At 51.5% G+C, this 11,067-nt stretch overlaps 1 protein-coding gene across 2 annotated transcripts; it reads right to left on the reverse strand.

The window, feature by feature from the left end:
• Positions 1–4,684: 4,684 nt before the first annotated feature.
• On the reverse strand, positions 4,685–5,996 carry Ppy (pancreatic polypeptide). Of its 2 annotated transcripts, none has more exons than XM_031353334.1 (4): positions 5,949–5,996; positions 5,210–5,400; positions 4,919–5,033; positions 4,685–4,822 (listed from the first exon to the last, which is right to left on the reverse strand). In XM_031353334.1, the coding sequence occupies exons 2-3, from the start codon at positions 5,398–5,400 to the stop codon at positions 4,925–4,927; spliced, it is 300 nt and encodes a 99-aa protein (XP_031209194.1). In that variant the 5' UTR covers positions 5,949–5,996; the 3' UTR covers positions 4,685–4,822; positions 4,919–4,924. The 2 variants fall into 2 exon arrangements, with proteins under 2 accessions (XP_031209194.1, XP_031209195.1); XM_031353335.1 differs by having other exon boundaries at positions 4,772–4,822; positions 4,923–5,033; positions 5,949–5,970.
• Positions 5,997–11,067: the final 5,071 nt, after the last annotated feature.

The raw sequence follows: 11,067 nt of genomic DNA on the forward strand, positions 1-11,067 counted from the left end.
TTACACTAAGCAGAATTCATAGGGTTCCTCCCTGGGAGTCAGGTGGTCACTGAGGAGCACAGCATGTTTCACAAGGTCTAGACAAAGCAGTAGAGTGGAACCGATAGAGGAAGATGGCTGACTCACACCGAGGTTCACAGCCTGATTGACCCCCAATGTGTGAGCATATCACTTAAGAAGCAAAGATTCCTCTCTCCACAGGGCCTATAGGGTCACTCCCAGAGGCTCCACTCGGCTAGGACAGGCAGAGCAAGAGATGGCAATTCCATGGTTCCCCTAGTCCTAGATATCATAGCAGACATTAGGCAGGCAGAATCCCCTTAGCTCAGAGGGATGAGTGTGGTGTCTCTCTAGCACTGACCTCTGCTGACCCCAGAAACAGCCCCCAGGAAAGTCACTGCCCCCTCACAATCCCAGAGGCAACTCTTCCCCAGGATTTGTGTGTGATCTTGGAACAAAAAATTCCCTGACCCCAGGAGCCTCCCACATCTGTGAGCCGCTGGAAGACACTGTGCTCTGGTCAAGACGGTCTGTTGGCCATGGGCTTCCACCCCCACACTCTCTCTGTTCCCAATTCCTGGGCCATGACACAGGAGCAGGAGAAAACCACGCTGGGGTGGGGTTTTAGAGAGCCAGGGTCATGGATCCCTAGAAATATAAATGCACTCTGACATCCCAGGCAGAGAGACCTTTTGCTTTGCCGCTCTGCGCCTGCCCAGTACCATGGTAATATCTAGAGGCTAAGTGTGGGATGAATCCCTGTCATCTGTGCTCTTCAGGAACTTGGGGATGGAGGCTGACACCAAGGGCCCCTCCACGTGCCAACGGAGGGCACGAAAGAGTGAAGCCCTTCTATTGACCAGGACAGCTGCCATAGAGAGCTTCCTGCCCCTGCTTGAGGTGGTGCGGATGAGGGAAAGAGGCTAAGAGAGAGATTTCAGGGGCTGAGGGGTTCAAAGGAAGTGTCCTCTCTGGGGTATCAGAGTCTATGATATGGAGGTGGGGTTCTGTGCATGAATGGGGATGGAGGAATCGCTGGTCTGGCTTTCCAGTGTGCAACTATGTTATTCATTTAAAGTATTTCTAAGAGCCAGATATGGATTCCAAGTGGTAGGCAGTAGCACACCAAACAGGAAGTCTGCAAAGAGCCCACCTGTGACGTGGTGGCAGGAGGCACCGCTGGGAAGAGACTCAGACAATAACTACATTTAGTATAGAACACGGGCAAGAAGTGGACATGGCAGGGGCAGAGGAAGAGAAGGATGGGCAGCAGTTTTAAATGTGGGTGTCAAGGTTAGACCCATATTTGTTGAGCTGAAGCTTGAAGCTGAGATGGCCCTGATGACATCTGGAGAACCAGGCTTCCAGGTAGACAGCAGTGTGTCTAGAGTTTTTGAGGACCGAATGGGGAGATGGGAAAGGCTGAAATGGCATGCACAAGGAATTTGCAGGAAACAAATCTGGGAGAAACCTGACTCTAAATCATGCACCAGTTGCTCAGCGCGTGGCTCCTGTCCATTTTTACCTTCGCGCTTTGGGGCTATCTATCGCAGTGCACGTCTAGGAGTGTCCTAATCTCCCCTAGGAACCAAAACGTTCTGGGAGGTGCTCGAGCACGGATGTGTACTGAGGCAGCTACACTCCAGGCTTTCTCAGTAAGACTCAGGGCAGGCACAGCTAGGTCCCACCCCCAGCCCACCGCCCTTCTCCGGGTCACCTGACCATGCCGTCTGTCCCGCCCCACCAGACCGCGGCTCTGCCCTGCGCGTGCGCACTGACTCTGGGTTGCCTAGCGGCCCTCCTGGTGCCACCCAATAGCGCCCTGGAGGAGGAGGTGCACCTGCAGCCGATTCCCGAGCCCAGGGCGGCCAGTTGGTTTTCAAGCTTTGGCCAGATCAACAAGTACATAGAGAAGTTCTTCAGCAGCAGGTGGGGCTGATGGAGGAATGGGGCGGGGGGTGAGGGTGGTAATCTGGCACCTCCACTTATTTCTCGGCCCCACGATCTCTACAATGACGTGTCCCCTAGTTCGAAGAAATCCAAGAACCACAAGAAACCCTCCAACACCACCAAATATACCCCACCGAACACCACAGAACGTCCTCACTTGAATGTCACGAAACCTCTAGGGAGGAACATCAGCAAAGCCCCAACGCAGGAACCCCGCGGACGCCTGTCAGCATTAACCTCCTCCCCTGGCTCCAGGTAGGCAAGGCAGGTGCAGCAGGCAGAGGCCTCCACTCATATCCTTGGGCAAGTGGGAAGAAGAGAGAAGGGAAAGCTCTGGCCCTTTGAAAGGGGTACACCAGGGCCAGGGGTGTTCCTCTCTAGGCTAGACCTGGACTCCCAGAGGCCTAGCCTGGATCTGGCTACCCACAGACCTCTTTAGACGATGAGCTGTGCCTCTGTTCCTCCCTACCCATGCAGCACCAACAATAAACAGCAATAATGGAGCTGACAAGATGGCTCAGTGGTAAAGGCGCCTGCCACTAAGCCTGTCGGCCAGAATTCCATCCCCGATCTCGTAAGACGGAAGAAATGTGTATCGTGTACCTTGGCTTGCGTGAGCACACATCTCATCCAAACACACAATGACAATAAAGGAATGGATAAATACATTTTTAACAAGTCTCTCTATTGCTCCCATGACTTCTGTGGGTACTGGCAGGAAGGATCTGTCCTCCAATGAGGAGGGGACCCCGTCATTCCTCTTGTAGGACAAATAGATCTCAGCCTAGGTTTTTTTCCCTGCATTTCTCTGCAACCTACTCATCCACCTTCCACCACTTCACCCTGCATCTCACTGCTTCCAGGGTGACCGACCAGCTGTGACTCAGAGAGAGAAGATGAAAGAGTTGGTCCTAGAAACTTCAAAATAGGAGCTTCAGCCAAGGTTCACGGTCATGCAGGACAGAGTGGTCACAGATCCTGGGAAGTGGGGAGACTTGGTAGAGTCTGTTCCTGACATCTGAACAAGTGCCATCAAGAAGATTGCACACACACCTTCCTATCACTCAGCCATCAAACCCAGTGTGTGTGGAACAGGTTCCTAGTTCCTGCCTCTATGGGGATCTGAACTTTCCCCATTAGAACCCATCTCAAGCTGAAGAGATGGCTCAGGGATTAAGAGCGCTGGCTGCTCTTCCAGAGAATCCAGAAATTCCAAGCACCTACACAGGGTCTTACAACCATCTGTAACTCTAGTTCCAGGATATCTGAAACCCTCTTCTGGCCTCTGAAGGCACCAGGCAGACATGTGGTGCTGGCAAAACACCCATACATATAAAATACAAATAGAAACCAGCACCAAAGCTACCAGGAAAGGCTTCGGGACACCAGGCTCCGGTACTGGAATTCAAACCATTCTCCTACTGAAAGCTCCCACATCCCCTAACTATCTGCATACCCCCTCGGACTTAAAGAATCAACTTGAGCCAGGCACTTGCATTATAGCTACATCTTGTACAAGCCTTTGGCCTTTTAGGGCAGGTTCTGCCATCTGGTCATTCACAGTCAACATTTAGAACATAATTACAAAAATCATTGTCACCAAGACTAAATGCTGAGCCCAGCACTAACCCTACCAACCGTGGCCCTTCAGTCCCAGCCTGTGGCACAGATGTGAGAAGCCATTCAGGGAATGTCTCATGTCTTACCTTCTCCATGACTACCCCTACCCACAAAAGCTCCCAGAAAGGGGAGTCCGGCTCACTCTCTTTCACTTTACACACACACAGACACACAAACACACACACACACACACAGAGACACACAGCATCTCTACTTACTCAGGATGGTATGGGTAGATAGTCTACAAGGATTCCTTGGGCAGTACTCGGTCTTCCCTCCCTGCCCTAAGAACCACAGATTGACACATGGAGGCAGTCAGAACGCTGGGCTAACCCTTTCCTCCCTGGGAGGGGGGCACGTTCCCCTACAGCAGTAGCTAAATGTCATTCTTAGTCCGACAGTCCACTACCTCTCAGATCATACTCTCCAGAGCTCCAGAGGGCAGTTCTGAGACCACCCTACACAGCAGACAATTGGCCGACCTCCCTCCAGCACTAGTCCTCTGAGTTCTTGCACCTGCCCCATTCCAAGGCCACTTTGATCCTCTCCCACTGCCCAGGTTATAGGAAGCAATCTTGAGGGCATGTTTGCGAACAGGGCTGCCCTCAGGTTGAGGAGCTGGATGGTTTAGGGGTGCAAGGATGGGAAGATTAAGCTTAAGACTGTGACCTCACGGCTGGAGAGATGGCTCAGTGGTTAAGAGCACTGACTGGTCTTCCAGAAGTCCTGAGTTCAAATCCTAGCCACCACATGGTGGCTCACAACCATCTGTAATGGGATCTGATGTCACCTTCTTCTGGTGTGTTTGAAGACAGCTATAGCTTACTCATATCCATAAAATAAATAAATCTTAAAAAAAAAAAAAAAGACTGTGACATCACAGACCTTTGTGGAGGAAAATCTTACTTCTCTCTAGACCACAACTTGCCCCTCTGGGAAAGGAATGAGCTGAGTCCCTACATACACTCAGGATCACCATAACTCTCCTCCCCAACCCCCACCTCCCTGACTGTGAACTTTACCTGCTCCTGCCTCTATGGATGCACACACACACACACACACACACACACACACACACACACACGGATGGGGAGGAGAGAGAGAGAGACGGGCTATAATTTTAATTTGCTTTATTTAGTCTGTAAGGGAGCAGGTTGTTGCAAGAATGCAGAGGAAAGAGCTGGACCTGTACTGCCCTACAGCCGTGGGCAGGAGACAGGAGGGGTGCTACAAGTCCATTGGGCTGTGCTCCCTGTAAGGGAAGAAGAGAACCATGAGGAAGGAGAGCCCTTGTACCCTGAGACCTTGTTTCCCTTCCCCCTCCTCTGCATCCCCCCCTTTTCCAGACCTGCCTTCAGCTCCAGGGAGCAGAGCAGGGGATCAAACCAACTGGGGGGCTGGTGCATGGGGGAAGCTGCACTCCAGCAAGTCCACCTGGGCTCTCCTCCGTTCTCTTCCCATACCTGGGAAGGAAGACAGCTGGGGTAAGTATAGTTCCCAGGGGTCAGTCACCTGCTTTGTATTCCCCACTTAGGCACTTTCCTGCCCACAGCACAAGCCACTTGGCAGAAATAACTGAAGGGACTGAAACAGGGACTAGGGTTAGGGATCTCCCCCCCACACACACACACTGCTATACCTAGGCCTGGTCAGTGTGTTGATGTATCTGCGGAGCTGGGTTTCATATTGCGCCATCTGCTCAGGTGTCGCATAGTCCCCTGGGTACATTGGCTCCAGGGGGGCTCCCCAGGCACCCTGCAGGGGCTGCAGCAGCAGAGCCACCCAAGTGGATATGAGAAACAGGGAGAGGCAACAGTAATTGATGGCCATCTAATGAACAAGGAATCGTGGAAGCAGAACACAGCCAGTCAGCAGATCCTCCTGTGTCCAAGACCTACCTGCCCAGCCACTGCCTACCACACATTTCTTCAAGCCAAGCCTGGGGACAAGGGCAGACGCAGGAGCCACCAGCATCTACCACCTTCCTTCCCTAGAATACAGGACACTTCCACATACACACCCCTCAAGTCAGCAGCCAGAAGACCCCGGCCTTGGCAACATAGAAAAACATAGCAGAAGAACTGGGTATGGGGGCTGGATACACAGGACTTACGACACTGATAGCTTTGAGGATGCAGGGATGGCCAGAGCTGGTGGGAACCACAGGGTGGGGGACACAGAATTAACTGGTAAAGCAAAGGGACAGAAGTCTATGACACTGTGGGTCCTGCTTTCCACTGACAGGTTCGTCCAGGTGCAGGGAGAGACCCAAGGAGGACTGTAGGCCTCATGAGCCCTACAAAGCACAAATTCCAACCCTCCATCACCAGCCCCAGCCCAAGGAGTCCCCAGAGGCAGGACAGGGTGAGCTCACTTACCCTGTGTCTTGAGCAAGTGAGTGCTGGGTCCAGACACCTACCTCCTGCTGGACTATCTCCCTGTTCATGGCTGTGCCCCTTTATAGGCCTCAGCACCCCCAGAGTCCCCGCCTCCTGTCAGCCTTTCTCGCTGCCAGCCGTTAACCACCCCCCACCCCTTTGCTCTCTCCCTGGTATCTGAAACATTGACACTGTGGCCAGAAACAAGAAGGCACCAAGCCAATGTTCTAGGTGTCAGAGTAGCACAGAATAAAAAAGCTGGACCATAACAAAGGTCTCAAGGGGGTCCATATCCAGCGTTGGACACCAGAACAGGATTGATTCATAAATGACAGGGTCCTGACATGGTAACCCAAAGGTTCTAGTCACTGGCCTCAGTACATCCTTCCCAGGGACAACCCCAGTCAACATTGGGCTTTCCTCAGGGCATAGGTTGAAGCTAAAGTGCTAGGGCCTTACCCCATCCATGAAGGATGGAAGTCGGGCCATCAATCCAGAGTACAGCTAGATCAAGGAAGGGAGAGAGAAGGTGTCTTAGATACTCAAGCCACTTGGAAGGGAATGGAGAAATCCAGCTAATGCATGCATAGAATGCCAACTGAGATCCTGTGGGCCAGAGTTCAGAGGACTCAGGGTTCTGGGGAAAGGACAATTTCTGGTAGCTCTTTCCTTTCCCAGCACAGAGTCCTGTCCCAAGGGAGTGCTAAAAGCCAGCTACTTATAAGCTTCAAGTTACCAAAACAAAAAACAAAAAACAAAACACCTCCATGCTTGCATCCCACTGAATGCCCTACAAGGGACCCTATTTAACAGACAAAAGAAGGGGAGGCTCCCGAAGGAGGGAATGCTTGTCCAAGGCTCACAATCAGCCTTCATTTTCTCCCCTGAGAGATCTTCTGGTGCCAGTGCCACCAGATGAAGCCACTTGCCCTTTTCATGTTCAGTGCCCTTTTCCCATAGGGACCTCCACCCTGCTCAAGCCAAGAGCAGGCACTGGCTCTGTTTCTTTTGACGCCTGTGAAGGGAGCAAGGGCCTCTCTCTCCTGATGTTCTGCTCTCAGGACAGAACAACACGAAGCATCACCGAGGGTCCTGGGAAGGCAGGAAGTGATGAGAGGGGAAAAGGTGACGGCAGGAATCTATCGTGGTGAGGTTAGATGTCAGATGGGGCCTAGCCCCAATTGCTGCCCCTGCCGTTGCCCGCCTGTTTTGGGAGCATAATCTAATTAGAGCTTCTGGGGTTCTATTTTTTACTCTGTAAAGTGGGCTCGTTGCACCCACTCCCAGACAGGGAGAATCAAGGAGCCTGTTCCTTGCGGATCTCATTTACAGCAAGAAGAGCACCAACCGTTCAAAGTAGAGTTCATTCCTTAGCAGTTCATTCCTTAGCGAGCCTGGCCTCTTCTCTGGGCTTGGGTTTCCCATTACGCAAAACCAGTGACTGAGTTTCGATTGGAGCCTCCGCTCTGGCCCGGAGCTGCCACGGCTGCCACCAGGGGGCGCCTGGCTCCAGCGCTGGTTTTAAGGATCCGGGTTTCCAGGGGCTCTGACACCTCGTGGTGTCTGTTCTGGCCTCTACTGCAGGTGAGGGACCCTCACCAAACAGACTGTATCCGGGAACTGAGTCTGGAGTGGTAACTATTTACAGTTTGTCACGCAAGACAAAACCAGCTTTTCTTGGTCCCAAGAAATCACGGCTGCTCCTCAAATGTCAACCAAATAGAGAGATTCCAGGGTCTTTGCAGTGGTAGTAGTGACAATCCAAGAAGAAGTAGTGCCTGTGCCTTCTAAATATTACAGTCATATCTGAAACACGTAGATAGCTCCTGCTGGCCTTTGCGGCTTCCTGCAGTGCTTGCATAGCGCTTCCAGGAAGACACACAGTACTCACCTGCAGACTGCCCAAGATGCTAGTGGCCCAGACGAGCTACGTGCTCTCTGGACAAGGAAGATGGCTACCGGCCAATGCGATAATGCGGTTAGGAGAACAGGCCAGAGACATGAGGGCGATGAAGCAGATGAAGGAATGAAGTACAGAGACCCCACATACAGCCTACAGGACAGGCGTTTGACCAGCATCCTGTCTTCTGCCACACCCTTTCCTGGCTCCCTTACCTCAGCCTCTGCTGCTTTCAGAGCACGGGCCAAGAAGGAGTCATTGTTTGATTTTGTTCAGTAGTGTGTATGATATTGGGGGTGGTGAGTATGTGGGGTGGGGTATATGGGTACATGTATGTATAGGTGTATGTATGTGAGGGTTTGTGTATATGTAGGTGCACGCACGGGTACCTACCTCAGGTGGTGTTCCTCAAACATCATCCACCTTGTTTTCTGAGTCAGGGTCTCTCCTGGGACCTGGGACTCACATGGAGCCTGAACGGAGCAGCCTGTGGGCTCCATGGACCCAGCCATCTCCACTGCTCCTATGCTGAGATCATACTTGTGTACTGCTGTGACTCCCTTCCTGCGTGAGCGGTGTGAATTTCCTCGGCTGTTTAGGCTGATGGTGAGTACTTTACCAACTGAGCTATCTCTCCAGACCTCTCTTTGTAATCTTGAGGTGCATATCACTATGTAGCCCAAGATAGCCTTGAATATTGTGATCCTCTTGCCTCAGCCTCCCAAATGGGTCATTGTACCCAACTTGCACATATGTCTTAGGGACATCATGAAGAGATGAGGAAGAAGGGGTTCTTCAAAGAGCTCAAAGGCAAAGAAAGAGGCTCAGGCAGACTTTTATTTACTTTTTTTTTTTAAATGAGGTCACTAAAATAGGGAAGAAGGGATGGTTATGGTATGGCCATCCTCCACCTAGGACTATATTTCAGAACCTTCCCCGAAGCATCCCTCATCGGTATCCCTTTAGACTGGCAAGGAGCTCAGCGGAACCTGAGCTCAATTCCCAAGACCCACAACAGAAGGAAAGAACCAACTTCTAAAAGTTGTCCTTTGACCTCCACATGAGTACCATGTTATACATGTGCACACAATAAGCTCTCTCTCTCTCTCTTTCTCTCTCTCTCTCTCTCTCTCTCTCTCCTCTCTCTTTCTTTCTCACACACAAACACACACGCACACAACCAAATCAATATTGTAGTACTATGCTGTGTGTAAAATAATTAGCTAATGATCTAACACATAAAGGAGAGCTGTTTGAGCCAGGTATGGTGGTACACATCTTTAACTCCAGTACTTAGAAGGCAGAGGCAGGTGGATCTCTGCTGTTTCGAGGCCAGCCTGGTCTACCCAGTGAGTTCCAGGACAGCCAGGGCCATATAGAGCTCTGTCTCAAAACAAAACGGATATCTGAGGCTGCCTGACAGTGCAGACTTGACGACTTGAGTTTGATCCCTCGGGACCCATGCAAAGGTCAAAGAGGGAAGTGGCTACCCAAAGTTGTCCTCTTAACTCCACAAGCTGTGACACTCACTTTTTTTTTGGTTTTTCGAGACAGGGTTTCTCTGTATAGCCCTGGCTGTCCTGGAACTCACTCTGTAGACCAGGCTGCCCTTGAACTCAGAGATCCACCTGCCTCTGCCTCCCAAGTGCTGGGATTAAAGGCGTGCGCCTTTATAGGTGTCACCGCCACCGCCACCACCCGGCGACACTCACCTCTTACACAAATAAAAATCACTATCATTTTTAAGGAGAAGAACTTTTTGCAAAGGTAATCATTGTTACTATCTTTGTAAACTGTTATCACATCGAAATTTCTCCCTGACCTCTGTATTGATTAAGTTGATCAGCCCCAGATTACACACCTGCTCAAAATGCTGCCAAGTAAACCAGAAGTGAGGTCACCTCACTAAGAGTTATCTAGACAGGACACTTTATACAAACTCTCTGCGGCCATGCATGTCTCTCCAGGTCTGCTTCCCAAGGCAGACCAGTAGACAGAGGACCACAGACACCAGCATCCAGACACACAGTTCTCACTACTCAACCGTATGAGCAGTCGCTGCAAGCTTGGAGCAGTAGAGGAACACAGGGCTAGAAAGAGGGAGTCTCGGGTAACAGGGATGCTGCAAGGAAAGATAACAGAGAGGCCAACTCCACCAAAGGGGAATGGCTTCTAGAAGATGACCGTAATGCAAGAGGGGCTTTTCAGGCAGGAGAGAAAGAAAACAATGCAAGCCAGCCCTGTGGAGCCCAGAATCCATGTAGTCCCTGACCTATGTTAGACCCGGAGGTTGCTTCTTCATCCTCTCCCTGTGAGGGTGAAGAGCAGCCCCAGAAGGTAGATGTGGAAGTGTTTCATGGTCCCCTATACAGAAAGTGTTATACCAGAGGCCACTCTCCTTCCAGGGCCATCAGGCTGTAAGGAGTCCTGCATGTCTCTCCCATCCACACAGGGATACGACCCAGCCTTCCTGGATGATACCACTTCTGTGGATCTCTATATAGCCTTGGCTTCAACATGGTACCTCCTCCCTCATCCCCTAGCCTCCCCCCTGGGCTGGTCCTGCTCAACAAAGAGTGGGGAACATATGCCCCCTCCTCCAGGACCACCCCCCTCCAAGGCCTAGGAAAACAAGACACAGAGTGATGGACACATTTCATAGTGAACAGGGAAGTAGCCAGAGAGAGCAGGAAATTCCAATTAATGGGCTTCCTGCAATAAGAAATATCCAGGGACTCGGGTTAGCCTACAGTTTAAACACCCACAACACTTTAGGCCTCGGTGTTTATGCGGACAGCGAGGAATTGGAGGGTGTCCCCATGGCCTTTTCACATCGTAGCTGCCCAGCCTGCACTCAGCAATAGAGGGCATTCCCACTGTAGCTGAGAGAATGGAGACTTCCACACTCCCACTGCTTCTCCTGCTCAAGGCAGGAGGGAAGTGATTTCCGTATCTCTTCACTCAGCACACCCATCCATATCGTCTCTCCATGTCTCTTCCTCCAGGGTCTCATCCTAGATTCCTTCTTCTTCTCCTTCTCCACAACTGCTCAGGGCAACTCCCCAGGGAGTGTACCTAACCTTCTCCCAGCCGCTCTCCTGGACCTTAAACTCCTCTCCATCCGCATCTTTTCTGCCTCCTCTACCCCTCCTCCCGTTCAGAATCCACTGCACCCACTCTCCTAGGCTCCCTTCCCCCAGGTCCTTTGGGAGGTCCCCC

Source organism: Mastomys coucha, unplaced genomic scaffold (assembly GCF_008632895.1).
Source record: "Mastomys coucha isolate ucsf_1 unplaced genomic scaffold, UCSF_Mcou_1 pScaffold5, whole genome shotgun sequence".
Lineage (NCBI taxonomy): Eukaryota > Metazoa > Chordata > Mammalia > Rodentia > Muridae > Mastomys > Mastomys coucha.